Here is an 18,426-nt window from a genome sequence, read left to right as displayed (position 1 = left end):
CTTTTGAATCAAGCTATAGAAATCCTTGGAAGACTGACTATGGTTATAGAATAGACTGCAAATATATTCAACCTTGACAATGTAAAAGTCAAGTATGATGACAGAGGCTAAGAAGAAAGCTGAAGACATAGAGCACTAATATCTTATAAAATGGGTGATGAGATAATGATTTTATTAGATGGAAAAGATAGAAGCTTAACTTGAAGTCACTGATCAAATTTGCTGAAGAGTCAAGGATAATGATCCCACCATTTTGGAAAGGAGAAGGCATGAGTGGTGAAAAATGAAAAATCCTTCTCCATCACAGTACAAAGTCAATTTAAAGCCTATGATAATTGATTTACATAGAGTGAAATAAGTATATCATTTAAAGACATGGCATAGCCATGAGAAAACTAAATAAAGCAAAAGCTGAGGCTGAAAGCCTCTGAGGGACTTGGGAGTGTTTAATATAAGAGGACAGATGAGGAAGGGGACTGTTGTTTTCATTATAAGCATCTTTATACAATTTCATCTTTTGACCATATAGAGCCATTACTTTGAAAATATTAAGCTGCATTTAATTATCATCTTTGCCACTTCCAATTCTTCACAAGTAAATACTTTAAAAAGATGTAGTAAGAAATCTGGATGACTGATTAAACAGCACTATTAAGCCCTCATGGTTCTGCATTTATTTGCATTGCTTTATTTCCTTGACCAACAAATATGTTTGCTCACATCTGGAAAAAGATGAAGGATTCCTTGGATCTGGGTCTGTATTAGTTTCCTAGCATTGCCATAACAAGATTGAATGGCCAAAACCACAGAAGTTTACTGTCACAGTTCTGGATGTTAGAAGTCAAAGATCATGATGTCATCTGCGTTGGTTCCATCCAAGGCTATGAGAAGAATTGGCTCCTAGCTTCTTTCCTGGCTTCTGGTGTTTTTGGGGCAATCTGTGGCACTCCTTGCCTCGAGGAAGCATGACCACATCTCTGTCTTCGTGTTCATGTGGCTTTTTCCCTGTGTGAGTCTTTGCCTAAATTTCTTCTTTTCATAAGGACACCAGCTATATCAGCTTAAGGGCCCACCCTACTCTAGTATTCTAACATAACTAACTATATCTGAGTCATACTTTGAGGGGCTATGGGTTAGGGCTTCATCCTAAAAATTTAGGGGGGTATGTAACTCAGTTTATAAGAGACTAGGCATTAAATAGACTGACCTCATGCTAGCAAGTAAATAGTTAAACTGAGGCCCATCTCTTTAATTGAAAGGAAAGACTCAGTATTAGAAGCATAAGATGCAAGAATACACTCTGTTCTTAGAGAACCAGAACTCTTAAGGACACTTGCTTTCAACAGAAATAAAAGTAATTTATTAAGCTTTATGGTTTAATAAAAAGTGGTTTATTATGATTTGTAAAACATTCTGAAATCTTTAGTTGGGCATTTCAAAATTTAGGTTGATTATTTCCATATTTAGAGAGAGAAAAATTATATTAGTCAAGCCCAAAGGACATGCAGCATTTGTAACCAAAGTTTATTTGCTTAGGATATTTCAAGTAATGGCGAGCATATAATAGCTTCAACTGGATTTAAATAAAATTCTGATCATCATCTCATAGTAATTATTGCATAGGAAGAAAATTATTTATTGCAAAGCCTAACAGGCAGAAGTAAAATATATTCTGCTGTGAACAGATACTGCAGTGCAAACAGGCAGTTTTTTTTTTAAAGCATGCATGCTTATGTGTTGAATGTAAATGCATGTAAATAGCTCAATTTTAACATTTTATTATTGTTCAAACAGTTTGCCAAGGAATACTCAGTAAATAATTTAAAGCTGCGTAAGAACATTTCTTTCTTTTAGTCTTTTATAGTTTATAATCTCGTGTTTTACATCCTTCTGGTTATATAGCCCAGGTCCAATCTAAAATCTTGTTTAGAAACATGCTTTATTATTTTTTAAAAATCACTAACGTTCTTTTCAACATCTGCTAACAAAACTTCACCCTCCCTTCCCCTATATATATATATTTTTAACCCACATTGGTTTTCATGTATTTGCTAATATTTAGGAAGGAGAATGCAAGAGTAAAAGCTCCTTTGTGCTGGCAAGGCTCTACTACTCCTGGCTGAAGTAATAACTCGCAATCTGTATTAGGTCTGCTGCAGAATTACAATAGTTGTTTCACTTAAATCATTGTTTTATTAATTTATGCAGAAATACCTAACCTAATTCCAAAAGCCTTTGAAGAGGGTCCTTGTGACAATGTGACAACAGTGGTAAAGAGAGGCTTTTTACTCTTACGGGTCCATTCTTCAGAGCCATCATAAGTCTTGGTGCTCATCTAATTAAGTTTCTAAAATGTGGACCAATTTGTCAGCAACATCTTATGTATGTATGTATGTATGTTTGCATGTATGTATGTATGTATTTATGAGAGACACAGAGAGAGAGGCAGAGACTCAGGCAGAGGGAGAAGCAGGCTCCCTGCGGGGAGCCCGATGTGGGACTCGATCCCAGGACCCCAGGATCAGGCCCTGAGCCTAAGGCAGATGCTCAACTGCTGAGTCACTGGGGTGTCCCACAGCATCCCTTTTAATATTTAGCAGCCAGCAATGCATGGATGGGACAATTCCAAACAGAGCCCCCAACCATCACAGTGGGCTCTGGTGTTAACATCGTGGCAGTGCTGGTGTGGGTCCACTGAACGTCAACTCTGTGCGTGAAGATGTCCAAGGCTTAGCACACACCTGACACCTGCAGAAATCCCAAAGCATTTACAATATGAATGATGAAGGATGAACGGAGAGCATGAGCTTAGTGTAGCAAAGCATTTACCAGACGTGGGGGGAGACAAGAGTCTCAGAGAAGGAGTGGGAAGAAAATGACAGAGAAGACAAATGGGGGATTTGATGTCCTTGAGGTTGAATCAGGTAGGTGCACTAAAATACTGGATTCCCAAAGCTCCCCAGGAGCCTACAGAATCTAAACTTTCATAGCTCACTCTGGCAGATGAGTGCTGGGCTGGTGCTGAAGATGAACATGACCCTCTAAGGCTCTGTGAGGTGAATTCATTTGCTTTCATTTACTTTTGCTCAGGCAGTGGCTCGATCTGCATCATCCATGCTATGTCTAAACAGAAGTTAACAGGACCTTGTCGGTTTCCAGGCACACTCAGATTTCTGCCAGCATGGGAGTTTATTATTATAGGGTGGCCTGCAGCAGCAATTCCTTCCATGCCAGAATGTTCTAGCACATGGTTGCTTCTGATTTCTCTTTCTAGAGTAGTAGCTTGGCTAAGGTGCTTACTGTGTCTCAGTAGTACCTACCAAGGCAACTCCAGAAACCATGAGCCTCAACCTATCGAAATGTTTTAACAACATGTGTTTCTTTGTAAAAAGTAAACATCATGCCTGAAGTGCAGCCACACACAAGACCATGATTCTGGAAGGGCAGAAAACATCTACTAAATTAGCAACCACTATCATCCTGGAGCCATTTGGCCCCAGTTGCTTGGATGGAGTCATGACAAGTCAGCATTTCTTCCAGAGGGGGCAAGGGAATGAGTCTTGGCCACCAGCACACACTGATGAAGAAACACCAAGTCATCACCTCGCAATGGGTACAAACCTTTGTTCTTCTCCAAAGGAGCAGAAGAAGGGGCATGTGTACTCTCTATATCAAGTATGCCATCTTTCCCATAGCCAAAGATTTGCCAATTACGGAAACTTCTCTATATTCTGAAGAGGTTACTTGCCTCTGAGTAATCTTTTAAGAGAAAATTCGACTTTCATCTGTTTCCAAATGAAGCTTGCAGAGAAACTTTTGGTATTGCCCAGGTGCATTAAATGGGCAACATGCAGCATCTGTCAGAAGCAGTGTTGCATAGTTGCTTTGAATATCAGAATAAGCAGAGGCATGCAGCAGTGGACGACGTCAGGGGACAGAGGTACTGCTGCCACTTCCTTCTGGTTTAAGCCATCAATCACCTCAGCCTTTTGCATGTGGCTGGATTTTCTTGGCAACAAGATAAACCATCACTGAGGGTTTTGTGTTGGGGCAAATCCAAATTTTAGCAAAATCTAATTATTTTAAAATCATGAAATAGATGCATAACGTGCATAGCAGTAGGTGTTCCTTTAGTTCCGCTGGCCTCACGCATCCATTGGCAAGGCCTTAATGCACAGAAGCACCATGATGTTTATTTTCCATCACACATATTGAGCCCTTCCTCTTAATTTGAAAGAATGGATGGGGTATATTTTCAATTATTTAACTCATCCCCCAAACTATCCTACACATCATAATATGTGCATAATAATAGTTTTGCCTTAACCGATCCATATTAGTTTGGTGTGAAACATCACCTTAATAACACTGTAAACCTTAACTATTTTTTTCCACAAAGACAATTCTTTGCTTAGAGAAGCACAAAGAAAAGAAAACAAAGGGAAAGTAAATGGGGTCTGGTTCTAATTTAGCTAAGAGTGGGAAAGAGATGTGACAATAATCTTAAAGGGTGTAAATTTAAGAAAATGTGCTGAAGCTGGGAGTCTTGATCTCGGCCTAAACAAATATTTATGACTCTCAACTTGAGTCATGTGTTTTCTTAAAATAACAAGTTCACATATATCTCATGAGCATAGATACAAGTTATGGAATTAAAACAAGATTGGTGGCATTATTGAGAATTGAGATTCTTTTTTGAGAGTCAACCTTGCAATCCATTTGCCAAACACTTGAGGGGAACTTTGATGAACTAAAACCAAATATTATCTAGAACAACGATGTGTATAATCAAGAAGAGTACTCTGAAAGCCCATATCAAGGTCACTTATGTTGTTAGCACTCCAACAAGTAAAACTGCACAGTTAGAAGGTTGGGGACAAAAGTGAAAGCTAATGTTTACATATTATTCCAATGATCATATATATTCCCAGAAAGGTACTGCTAAATGTTCTATGTTCTCATTCATCAAATCCTCATGGCTCTATGAGGTGCTTCTCTAGTGATGTCCACTTTACAAAATCCAAAAGTACAGTGTTCACAGAAAGGCTTGCTCTCATGCTCATGTTTCGGAAATTCCCTTTATGTAAATAGGTAAATATAATACAAACATATGATGTATGTAAATATGCAGTATAATATGTGTAAATATACAATATACAAACACATAAATATATGTAAGAGAAATTTCCTGATATGTAATCCTATAACCTAGGGATTTTCAGCAGGCACAAATATTTTTTTTCAAGAAGCTAACTGTTGAGTGCAATAAGATCTCTTAACCACATGATAAATCAGAATATACACCTTATTAATAACAACTCACATACTTTGTCCTTTTATCAATTCTTATTAAACGCCATTTTAATGATCACCTGTGGGTACTGTAAGATGCTGAACTACTTCTAAATCAAGTGACAAAACTGAAATATGGTCATAGAATTTTAGAAGGGTTATGTTTACTGGATTCTATTTTTTATTTTTTTAAAAGATTATTTGACAGAGAGAGAGAGAGTACAAGCAGGGGGGAGCAGCAGGCAGAGGGAGAGGGAGAACCAGGCTCCCTGCTAAGCAGAGAGCCCGACTTGGGGCTCAATCTCAGACCCTGAGATCATGACCTGAGCTGAAGGCAGATGTTTCACTAAGTGACCACCTAGGTGCCCCTGTTTACTGGATTCTAATGATCTCATTTGGTCAATCCACATGTTTTAATTAGATATCCTTTTAGTCACTCATTTAGCACATGTATATTGGGATTGCCTGGGGTATTAGCCCTCTGAGAGGCCCTGCACCACCATCCTTGGTTAGCACTTTTGCTACCGTGCTGGACAATGGAAACTTTATCTTGAGAGGCAGTGTGCTGTTAATAAGAATTCTAACCTGTGACCAGCTCCCGGATCTCCAGGTCGGTGGTCTTGCGGAGTAACCTCACCAGCGCTGGGATGCCACCGCAGTTTTTCAGGGCAATTTTGTTATCATCGTTGGCCTTCCCATACACCAAGTTTCTCAAGGCTCCACAGGCACTACGGTGGACTTCTGTCATCCGATGATCCAGCAGGTCCACCAGGAGCTGGATGCCTCCTTGTCTCCTTATCTGTAAGAGCACAGGGAACATCTTTTGCTTTAGAGAGTAAGCTTTCACTATTTAGACCAAACAGGTTTTTCATATGAAGCAGTTGCTACAATTAATTTCACTGAGCTGAATTAAAGCACACAAAGGAAAAAGAGAACAAACAGGTGTTCTTAGATTCTATTGCCTTTTCTTGCTTTAATATTCTACTGATAAAATTCCAAACATAACCTCTTTTCAAGTTATAGATTTTCGAAAGGTGATTTTAACTTCGTAATGGATGTCATGGACATTTCTCTCTAAAAATATGGCACATACTCACAGCATGAAGCAGATGGAGGAGCAAAAGAAGTTTCTCGCTCTTGAGACTTATTAAATTTAACCACTGTCTTAAAGGGCTGTCGGATTGATATACAAAATATTAAAGTTATGCTTAATCAGAACATTCTCCCAACGTTTTAAAGAAACCAGAATGAAAAGCCTGAAGAATTAGGATTTTCATCTAAGAAGCCCTAAAAGATAAGAAGTCACAAAAAGAGCTAGTGAAAACACTAAGACCAATGCATGTTATGCTTAACTCAGGTATTTGATTAATGACAAAATCATGTTAATTTTGATGTTCCTTCTACCTAAGATAGTTTTGATTTTTTTAAATAAATAAATGGAAAAAAAACCTTGCAAGATGTCTCTAGATGGGCCTTCTCCTTGCTGTCCTTATTTTTTAGACCAATTTTTAAATTAAAATGGAAAACAAATAGGCTGCTTAACATGCAGACCATTTCATGGAGTTCTCATCAGCAAAGCTGTATGTGAACACTTCTACATTGATATGGGAAAAATAACAGGACTCATTCAGTAATACTGTCTTCTTTCTTTTAACTTCAAAGTCCCTCGGGGATTGGGAAATTATGGTCTGTTTTGAATGGTTATAATTTGGCATTTTCCCTGCTTAGTTTTCTTTTCTTTTCTTTTCTTTTCTTTTTTTGAAGATTTTATTTATTTATTCATAAGACACAGGGAGAGAAGCAGAGACACAGGCAGAGGGAGAAGCAAGCTCCCCATGGGGAGCCCGATGGACTCGATCCCAGGACCCTGGGATCACAACCTGAGCCAAAGCAAACACTCACCACTGAGCCACCCAGGTACCCTTCTGCTTAATTTTCTTATCACAAAAAACTCATCTCACAGATGTGCTAGACACATAGCTCAATTCTCACCATTTCAAGGTCTGAAAATTCGACTTTCTCTGTGAAGCTCCTCCAACCACACTACTGAACCATATCCCCTCCCTGAATCCAGTATTCTTCTTTTACCTGAATCCATTACAGAATTCTTCATATCCCTCATCATGTCCTAGCTTTTTATTGTGTTTATTGTCATTGACTGTCTGCTGGAATGTGTGTTATTGGAGGGCAGGTCTGTTTTTGTTCACTGATAGATCTCTATCCCTTCCCCAAGGCCAGTGCCAGTCACATAGCAGATCCTGAACAAAAATTTGTTGAGTGAACGAGGGGGAAGACTGTACTACCTGTGACAGTAGTGTTTCTCAGATTCATTAGAACTTGGCTCTTGAAAACTGAGTAATCTTTTAAGAGAATATATTTAAGGAGAAAAACCCCTTTCTGGGCTCAGCTAGCAATGTCTCCAGGTGGCTACTGAAGCTCTTCCTACGCCGGCTTACAGCTTACAGAGGCCCTGCATCATTCCCGTGAGATGGGCCATCTGAGAATTCAGAACATGCCTGTAGGAATTACTTTCATCCACCATCAAAATGAAAACAGAAAAAGCTGAAATTTGCATAGAACTCCTGGCCTCAAAATCCCTAATTTGGAGAACATGAATGAGAACAGGATCCTAAGAGAACGGGACCCATGAGAACAGGATGGAAAGGGAAGGACAGACACCTGGGACAGGGCTGCTGAGGAGGGCACTGGCTTCTCTGAGGTGCCTGCACAGGCTACAGTGGTGAGTGCACCCAGGGAGAGTGGCCATGGCTGTTGTTGAGTCCACTAAAAAAGTGAGAAAGAAGTAGAAAGCAACTTTTCCCCAACATGCAGTTTTATCAGTGCTTCTTGCTTGGCACCCAACTCAAGAGAGATGAAGTTTGCATTCACTATATATGTATCCCATACACATATCTGGGTTATAACCACATCTGCATTATAAGAATGCTTCAGAAATGATTTTCCATTTGTACAGAAATTTAAACTATGAATTTTGTTTTCTCCAAGTGTATGTATTTGCATGTGTATGCTTTACTTTAAAAATATCTGGGTTTAATGTTCTTAATAATGATGAAACCATTAAAAAAAAGAGGCAATAAGGACACCTGGATGGCTCAGTGGTTGAGTGTCTGCCTTCTGCTCAGGTCATGATCCCGGGGTCCTGGATTCGAGTCCCGCATCAGGCTCCCCACAGAGAGCCTGCTTTTCCTTCTGCCAATGTCTCTGCCTCTCTCTGTGCCTCTCATGAATAAATGAATAAAATCTTTAAAAAAACAAAAATAAAACAGAGGCAATAAAGCCGTTTGTACAGTTAACTAATTGGTTATATATTAAAAGCAGATGTGTAGCAAATCTATCATCTTACCTGTATCTATATATTTAGCCATATTGTATATTATAATTAGTATTCCTAATTTATAACTTATTTCCCATTCATACAACTTAATGGATTAAGCTATTAAAATATTATTTCAAAGCATTAAAAGAAAAAAATGAATTCAAAACAAATACAGAATCAATTCTTAATGCTACAATATGAGCACAATGTTTTCAGTGACCCCTAATTAATGCCATATATCTAAATTTATAATGAAATCTTAAGATTCATTTTAATCCATTTAGAGAAACACAATTAAGATGACAAGCTTTTTCATTTGCTCTTATTTTGGGGGGCATCACTGGGTCATATATATATAAAACACTTTTGTTTTCTTGGGTTGAATTTGTAAGAATCTGGGAATCCTAAAGCCAAACAGTCAGAATTGAGTTCACAGACATGAAATGTGATAGTCAGGCCCTTGGCTCTGCCTCCTGCTTCTGCCTACACCACCTAAAAGGATGAGGAGGGAAGGCGAGAAGTGGACTTCGGTTCTCTTGCAGGGTCTCTACCCATGGCAGGACTTCTGGGTGCTGTGGATTGCTGTGGATGGATCGGGGTGCTGCTGTCCTCTGCACTTTACCCCTGCTTTGCTTTGCTCCTGGATCCTGCTCCCAGTAACTTCTCCTTCCACCCAACTCTTATTGTATCTTCTTATAGCCAACCCTAAACTCTGAGAAGACTCCAAATGAACTCCTGCTAAACATTAATAAAGTACAACTTCTCTTTGAGAAATGATCAGGGGAAACTCTTTTCTTTGAAATTACACCTTTACTTCCGCTCCCACTAACTGGCCAGCAATCTCTTTTCCATTTCTGCTCTCCATGGGGCACTGCACACCCAGCAGGAGGCCCTTGTTCTAGTCCACATGCTATCATTCCAGGCCAGTTCACCCTCTTCCCTTTCTCCCTTCATCATTTTCACACAGAATTCTTCAAAAGTGTATGTTTGATATTTATGACAACAGGACTAATAAGATGTAATATAATATATCTAATATATGTAAGATAGAACAAAATGAAATGCACAAGAACAACATCTGCTGTATGGTAGTAAGTTAGTAAATATTTATCAGACAAATGGAAGAATAGTGTGGTTGGTTGTCATGTTCATTTCCTTTTCCCCATTATTTTTACCACTTTAAAATAGGCCTTATTTTTATTTTTAAAAAAGATTTTATTTGAGAGAGAGCAAGAGAGGGAGAGAGATTGTGAGAGCAAGCACGAGTGAGGAAGAGACGGAGAGGGAGAAGCAGACGCCCTGCTGAGCAGGGAGCCCGATGCAGGCCTCGATCCCAAGACCCTGAGATCATGACCCAAGCTGAGGACAGATGCTTAACTGACTGGAGCTATCCAGGTGCCGCCCAAAATAGACCTTATTTTTAGAAGACTTTTCCATTCACAGCAAAAATGCACAAAAAGTGCAGTGAATTCCCAGGTTCCATCTGCGCCCACCACACATACACAGCCTCTCCATTATCGAATGTACTGAGCAGTACATTGGTTACAAATGATGAACCTCCGCTGATACATCATAATGACCCCAAGGCCACAGTTTACGTTATGGGTCATTCTCCATGTTGTGCATTCTCTGGGTCTTGAAAATCGTATAATGACAGGTTATCCACCATTATAGTATCATACAGGATAATTCCACTGCCCGAAAGTGCTCTGTGATCTACCTATTCATGCATTTAAGATTTCCTCATGTCTTTGATGGTGTGATAGCTCATTTCTTTTTAGTGTTGAATAATATTTCATTGTGTGGACATAGTACACTTTAGATATCCATTCACCTACTAAAGGACAGCATGTCGCTTCTAAGTTTTCAGATCCTTTTGGTAAAAACCAAGGAGCACAATTGCTGGATTGTATAGTACAAGAATGTTTTTGTAAGAAACTGTCAAACAGTCTTCCAAGGTGGTTGTACCATTTTGCATTCTTACCAGAAATGAATGAGAATTCTTACTGCTCCACATCCTTGTCAGAATTGGGTGTTGTCAGTTTTTTGGATTTTGGCCATTCTCATAGTTTATAGTGGTATTTCAATGTGTTTCTCTCTCTTTTAAAACTGACTTGTGATTCATTTACTTATATTAATATCAATGACTGAATAAAAACCATCAATGTTGAAATAAATATACGGAAAACAAAAACTTGCATTAGATCTGGAATGAACAAGTTTCCTATCTGCTACCTTCCTGAACTTGATAGACTCAAGGAATGACCAGAAAGACCTTTTCAGACATAACTTGAGTAGACAGCCTTAAATTCGATTACTAAATGATACTTTGATAGATAGTCCACTTTGGTCAGTCGTTCCTATGTCAATAGCTCACGTTTATTTGTATGCTTTGCTGTAAACTTCAGGTATCTAGACTGAGAGAGTAGTTTACAGGATGTAAGGAAGATGGAGGCTGATGAACCCCACAGCAGAAGAAATAAAAAGATCAACCAATCAAACAAAACAAAACTATGTCCTTCTGCCGGCCCTTTCAGGTTGTTTAGAGAGCGGGCATTGTCCAATCTGACACAGTCTCTCAGGGACGAAGTCTGGGATCCATGTGCATGGAGTCAGTGCAGCTCACCCAGTTTGTATCAGGGGAAAGTGAAAATTGTCCACGCCTTTGCCACACAGTAACCCACTGTTTGCAAATGTTTTTACAATTTAAACTCTGGAACTGAAAGTATCTAAAAGTCATTCAAGAGTAAGATGCAGGGGATCCCTGGGTAGCTCAGCGGTTCAGGGCCTGCCTTTGACTCAGTCCCGATGTGGGACTCGATTCTGGAGTCCTGGGATCGAGTCCCACATCGGGCTCCCTGCATGGAGCCTGCTTCTCTCTCTCTGCCTGTGTCTCTGCCTTTCTCTCTCTGTGTGTGTCTATCATGAATAAATAAATAAAATCTTTAAAAAAAAAAAGAGTAAGATGCAATGCTTTACTTCCTTGAATTCTCATTACAAGGCAGTAAATATATATAAGCATTTTAAATCAGGAAATGAACGGATGGGGAATTAAATTAAATATAAGAAAAATGCAGGTAATGCAAGATATCATCCATTGCAAAAAATGAGGCCTTGCCACATAGTGAACTTGTTACTCTTAACAGTATCTGCATTTGTTTAGAATAAAATATATTTACCAATGAATTAGCTATTATCATTAAATTGATATCAACATCAATGAATAATTTAGAACATATCCAATTATAGCAGTGTTTGCGAGCTCATGGCGCTCTTCATAAAATGATTGATGATGATGGATGGATGGTGGGTTACAGAGTACTTTATTAGGGAATAGAATTCCTCTTGGGGATGCCTATTTTCATTTAGAGAAACACTAGGAAAAGTTGCTTTGAGGATAGTGAGACCCTGAGGGCATTGGCTACAGGTGTTCTTGGTAAGAAGAGACTGCTCATCTACTCAGCCTCTGAACCTGGGAGGAATTTGGAACTGGGGCGAGGGCGAAGGAAGAGGCTAGAGTAGCCTTTTTTTAAACTTACTGGTGATGAAATAAGATCCTCAAACAGCTAAGGACCTGGGTTTCCATACTTCTCAAGGATCTACTTGGTTTTAACCAAAGTGGATATATCCTTGGGCTTCGGGTTTAGTGCTAATAGAAACTAAGCTGGATTTCAAACTCCAAGTAAACTTAAATAATGGACCACAGGATTCATAATACACAGTACCTCCTCTCACTTTAGATATGTATAAGCAATCAACTTGCAATGTCTGCGAAATGGTTTACAGAAAGCTAAGAAGAGGTACATCAGGGGCGCCTGGGTGGCTCAGTGGTTGAGCTCTGCCTTTGGCCCAGGGCGTGATCCCGGGGTCCTGGGATCGAGTCATGCATCGGTCTCCCCACAGGGAGCCTACTTCTCCCTCTGCCTGTGTCTCTCTGCCTCTCTCTTTGTGCCTCTCATGAATAAACAAATAAAATCTTTATTTTTTAAAATTTTATTTATTTATTCAGAGAGAGAGAGAGAGGCAGAGACACAGGCAGAGGGAGAAGCAGACTCCATGCAGGGAGCCCGATGTGGGACTTGATCAGCCTGATGTGGGACTTGATCCCGGGTCTCCAGGATCACACCCCAGGCCGCAGGCGGCGCTAAACCGCTGCGCCACCGGAGCTGCCTTCCTTTTTTTTTTTTTTTTTAAAGAGGCACTTTGGACTTAGTGATTTTAATAAATTTTTAATTAACAGTTGTTGTTTAGTGGTGTTGGTTTAAACAGTAAAAAATAGCTATTGTTTTATATTTCCTATTAGTGCTTAAAAATTAAAGAATTTTCTCTGCTTAAAAAGCTACCAGAAGATACATAGTTTGTGAATCTGAAGCCAGACGCTGAACCAGAGGTAATTGAAACTCACTTTTCAATTGTAGTGTAGAAACTGCAAAGTTATCAGTTTGTAAAATACATATTTTACCTCATTGAATTCCACCCCTTGCCTGTAAAGCTAGTTAGCCAGTCAGTGTTTCCATAGAGTTTGAACTGATGCGTATACACGTAGCTGCCTTTGAGCAACACAGAAATACAACTGATGAAGGCCAAGGGCTTTTTTAGTCTTAAGGTAGAAGTTATTTTTGATAATTTTGAGAGAAAATATATCTCTGTGATTGTGCAAAATGATCTACTTTCTCCATTCAATAGGTGAACCAAGATGGATTATGTTTCTTTTAAATTATGTGTTAGAGAGCAAGCATATTGCAGTGTTTGGAGCGGGTGCTGGCTTGGAGGCTGGAGCAACAAGGTTCAAATCATTCTCCTGGTAAACCTGCGTCCCCTGAGGCAAGTTACGTAAATGTCTGTAAAACATGAACAAAATGTGAGCCTCTCTAATGGGGTTGTTTTCAGGAGTAAATGAAACTTCAAATGTGAATTACTTAACAAAGAGCTCAACAAATATTATCTGTCAAGGAACTACCCATTGTATTAATTTGTTAAAGGATATTCTCAATTAACTTATTACCGGTCAATATATGAATTAACTTAATAATATAATGACATATAACAGATGATTGAGTCAGTGAAAGGTATACAATTCAGAGTTATAGCTTCATAAATTTTATTTAGTGTGTCGACTGTTTATTATCTAATAGATCATTAATCTCATCTAGTGTATAACTAATGAGTTTAAATAAGGAATATATTTATTCTAGAGTGAACTGTAGTCATTCTGTAATCATTTAAAAAATATGAGAGTGTGATGCATCAATATTGTACCTATAACATACTTTGCTAGATATATTTCCAAGGCAAATACAGTAGTTAATTAATCTGTATTTTTAAAAAGAACAGAAGTGCAGTGGTTTTTCTTGTTGTGGTAAGTTAATTGACAAAAGGAAGCATTTAAAAATAATTTTGAGGTGATACTAGTTATTAGGAAAAAAAGAAAATATTTTTTCAAATACAGAGAGAATTAAGCAAAAAAGAGAGAAAGACCATGTTTTGATTTAAAAAATGAGCTTCTAATGAACATATTTAAAAATGCAACTTGTAGCAATGATGCAACCAGTCACAAAAGATCTAATGGGTAACAAATTAAATGACTGAGAAGGTTCTAGACTTATGTAGACTTCCCAAGTGCTACTCATTTACCATGATGTAGGGTGTGCAAGGGTTTTGGCCTCATCTCTATCTGTGCCTAGCAGAAAGCTATTTTGTTTTTGAACATCTGGAAAAGATGAAATAGTCTATGAATATGTTATTACTGTTGTTTGATTCTCCTTATTCTTCCCAGTGTAATCTCCATATTCCTAGAATCTTCATCACCCTGTTCAGATATCCAAACCTTGTTGCTGGCACTGAGGACCATCACCAAGGCAACTGCCTATCCCTACAACAAAATGAACATCTTGAAGGATAATTCTGGACATTTTTTTCTTTTTTTACTATCCTCAACTTTGGAGAAGTGGCTGATACTGTATTAGTTATTGATTGGTAATAGGTTCCTGTCCATAAATCTGCTTAAAGAAAACCATTTCTCACGAAAATCTCTGAAACAATCTATTTTATGGTAATTCAACATTTTCACTTCTCATTTTCCTTCTTTAAAGGAAAGAAGGGGAAAGACCTTTATTTTAGTCTGAATGTGAATCATGATCGCACACAGTGATGAATTTTACAGGACACTTAAAAAAAAAAAACCTGAAAATCACCAAACATTACATTTCCCAGAGTCCTTGGCCTTTTCCATCTCTCCTTTTGCTACGTGATCACGAACAGTGAACTTTTCTAAACATCTTCCTGTCTCAGAATGAAATACAGTCAGTCTACACGGATGAACATCAGGATCTTGTATTGAAAATCTTGCTGCCCACCCATGAAGCCAGCACGGAGGCCAAAGAGTCTCCGAACTGTGATCTGCAGGCCAAGGCTGACACTCTGCATCAATTCAACTCAGTTCTCATAACTGCTGAGTACCAAAGGCAAGCTCCCACATTCCTTTTCAAGAGCACCCAGGAAAGGCCCCCACTTTTCTTTTTTTTTTTTAACAAGAAAGAATTTCAAGCGAGTCCACAAGTTACTTTTCTGAAGACCCCACTCAGACACACTCACCATGTTCCAATTAAGTCTCAGGTTTTTACTATCTGGCATAATGTTTGGGCTGTCCTTGTAGTTACAGAATACAACTTCACAGAGCAGTGGCAATCACAGAGAATGCCTGCAATAAGTCTCCTTTAGTATGTGCCAAATGGAACTCAATCAACATATTTGTGAATGACAAAGCTAAATCTATATGTTGTTCAGCATCTCAAAGAGAATTTTAGATAAACACACACAAATTCTGAAAATGCAAACCTTATGAGGCAGGTATATGACTTTGCTGCTTGGAAATCATTAAAATATCTAAGAATCTGAATATAAGAAACTCATGTATATTACCCCCAAAACTTTCATTGCTGTACTGATGAGACAGCCTCTCATTTGATAATGTTTATGGAATGCTTAGTCTGTCAGGAGCTGGGCCCAGAGGTTGATGAGATAAACAAAGCCCCTTCTTCAAAGGAGCCCACGTACCTGGAGAGGAATTGGAAGTTAAGTAAAGAAACCAGCCAATGGGGCCATTTCATTAGTGAAGAATGGAGGCAACTTTATCTGGAGAAGGACCTAGCAAATTTCCATTTATAATTTGGATCCTTAAAGATGATCCACTGGGATGTATAAAGTTTAAGCTCCTCAAAAACTGGGATCCTCCCAAGTGATAAGAACCATAACGAAGAAACAGCAGGAGAGATGAACAGAGTGTGCAGAATGGTGTGAAGGCGGGGTCAGGGTACCATTCGAGCAGACATTCAGGGGACATTCGAGCAGAGACTGAAGACCATGAAGGAGTGACAGCAGGTCCCAAGAAGTGTAAGCAGCCAGGGTGGCTAAAGTACAGTGAAAGAGAGAGAGGAGATGAGAGTGATTGCGGGGCAGAGCAGGGCTGGGGCCAGGGGCTCTTAGCCACTGTTAGGGCATTGGTTGACCCTGGAGAAGACGAGACTAAGAGGAGTGACTGAACACACTTGTTAAAGACACTGTATGTGCCATGTGGAGAGCAGACTGTTGGCAGCCCAAAGGCTACTGCGTAACAGGGACACCATGCAGGGTGTAGATGGTCCAGGTGCAAGCAACATGGTAGCTTTGGATGGGAGTGACGGGAGTCTGAGTGCTAAGAAATGGTCAAATTCTAGCTCTATTTTGCAGGTAGAAAGGAAAATATAACAGAAAGCATCATGATTGACTAAGATTGTTGGCCTTTAATTTTAATAAACAAGTGTGTTGATAATCATCACATAGTAGTTTTTGTTTGATTGACAGATAGCAAAGCGTTTATGAAAGACACAACCCCTAATTTAAATTTCTATTTCACCAGCATTATAAAAGCAAATGTTTAAGAAATTGCTATTCTTTTGTTATTGCAAAATGGAAAATAACACCTTTCTAAAATATAAAATTATGCTAAATATAGACATAGGAATAAGAGAAAAATTATTTTGTATCTTAGATAGCCTATAGTTATAACAAATAATGAATATTCAAGCAAACATAATATATTCCTCCAAAAGGAGTAATAGATAAGTAGAGAAAACTTTCCTATGCATTTATTTTTAAGTTAAATATGTACATTTTTGTAACTTTAAACTGTATCATGTAAGACTTTCACTATACATATAAAATGATACAGAATATAGAATTTGCTCAAGTGTTTCCTTGTCATGCAAATGTCTTTTCTATTTTAGGTTATGAAGTCATCTATATGTTCTGAAGATATTTCTGCTCATGGACTCTTCTGAGGTAGTGACAGCCAATATTTACTGTATTAAAAAGTGATTGAGGAAAGAATTTCACTTTCGTTCAGCTCAGCTGATATTTAGGAAGAAGCACTGTTGTGCGTTCCTTGAGGATCTCATAGGCTAATAAGGGAGAAACTCACAGGAACAAATAAGGTGCCACGAAGCCCACAGAAAGGTCATGAAACCAGTGTCCATGGGAAGTGGAGTGAGTTAATTGGTTGTGGAACAGATATGAGCCGAACTGATTTTAAGAGGTTTGAAAACTGGTGAACCATACAATTAGAACATGATTAAACTCTAAAATGTTTGAGATGCAAGAGGTTCATGCTTTATAAAGTAGGGTACACGAATGGCAGCGTTGGGGGAGAAGACTAGGCAACAGTGTACTAGATGGTGGGACATCGTCTTTGCCCTCATATTTACCCAAAGACTAGTGGCATGTGGGTGGAGGCATTTTTATTTTTACAATCAGAGTTAGATACTTTATGGAATAGAATATAAGGTTTATGGGATTCTATTTATTATTTTTATTTATTTATTTATTTATTTATTTATTTATTTATTTATTTATTTATTTATTTATTGTGCACGTGTGTGCATGAGTGGAGGGCAGGGGGCAGAGGAAGAGGGAGAGAGGAAATCTCAAGTAGACTCCCCACTGAGTACAGAGCCCCCCAAGGCGCCCGGTCTCACGACTCTGTGATCATGACCTGAACAAAAATCAAGACTCAGTAGCTTACCTGTTGGAGCCACCCAAGATTATAGGATTTTAAAGAAAAAAAGCACAGAATTTAAGAGAATGTTTGCAAAAAGCTTCTTTGGCCAACAGTCCATAATTCCTGCAGCCCACATCGGTGAGGGCTCTGCAGGCATGGGAGGCACACAGGCACTGTGTCTGTCTTGCACAGTGCATCTCTCAGAGGCGGGAGACAGGGAGTGCTGTGGCATGCCAGGAAGAGATCATACAGGGGCTATCACTGAACACATAACAAGAAAACATCTAGGGTGACAGGACATGAGGATCCAGTCATAGTTTCTGAGCAAAAGAATTACATGGGAAGTTGTGGCAATGAGGCAAGAGAATTGAGAGACAGTAAAAAAAGAAGACATTTGGGTAGTATAGTAGTGCATCCTATATATGAAACATTCTCAACCATTTTTCTGGCATTGGGGAATTTATAAATAGTTTAGCATGCATATGAGGCTTTCCAGAACTCTCGATCATTTGTTTCAATTTACTTTGCTTTTCTTATTCCGATTGCTCTGTGCTCTGAGCCCCAGCAAGGTGACTGGTGAAGTCCATCTCGTGATTCTCCAGTTAGCTCACCACACAGAATCAATGGGTGGAGGCTGCAGGGGATCCCAGAAGCTGAGAAAAAGGGAAAACTCTAAGTTTCACTACTCAGAGCTCCCTGCAGCTCCCCCCCACACGGCTGTCAGATGCAACCACTGTGACCAGCTCTTTTGAGAATCCCCAAG

At 38.9% G+C, this 18,426-nt stretch overlaps 1 protein-coding gene across 9 annotated transcripts in view; it reads right to left on the bottom strand.

Moving 5' to 3' along the window:
* Positions 1-18,426, bottom strand: part of CTNND2 (catenin delta 2) — a 913,511-nt gene that overhangs the window by 206,819 nt on the left and 688,266 nt on the right. For all 9 annotated transcript variants that reach the window (XM_038583305.1, XM_038583308.1, XM_038583306.1 and 6 more), the window contains one exon: positions 5,878-6,091. In XM_038583305.1, the coding sequence (XP_038439233.1) occupies positions 5,878-6,091 (214 nt within the window). The remainder of the gene's footprint in view (positions 1-5,877; positions 6,092-18,426) is intronic.

Source organism: Canis lupus, chromosome 34, assembly GCF_011100685.1.
Source record: "Canis lupus familiaris isolate Mischka breed German Shepherd chromosome 34, alternate assembly UU_Cfam_GSD_1.0, whole genome shotgun sequence".
NCBI classification, from domain to species: Eukaryota; Metazoa; Chordata; class Mammalia; order Carnivora; family Canidae; genus Canis; species Canis lupus.
Note: the sequence above shows the minus strand (reverse complement) of the source record. Positions and strands in the feature narration are given on the sequence as shown.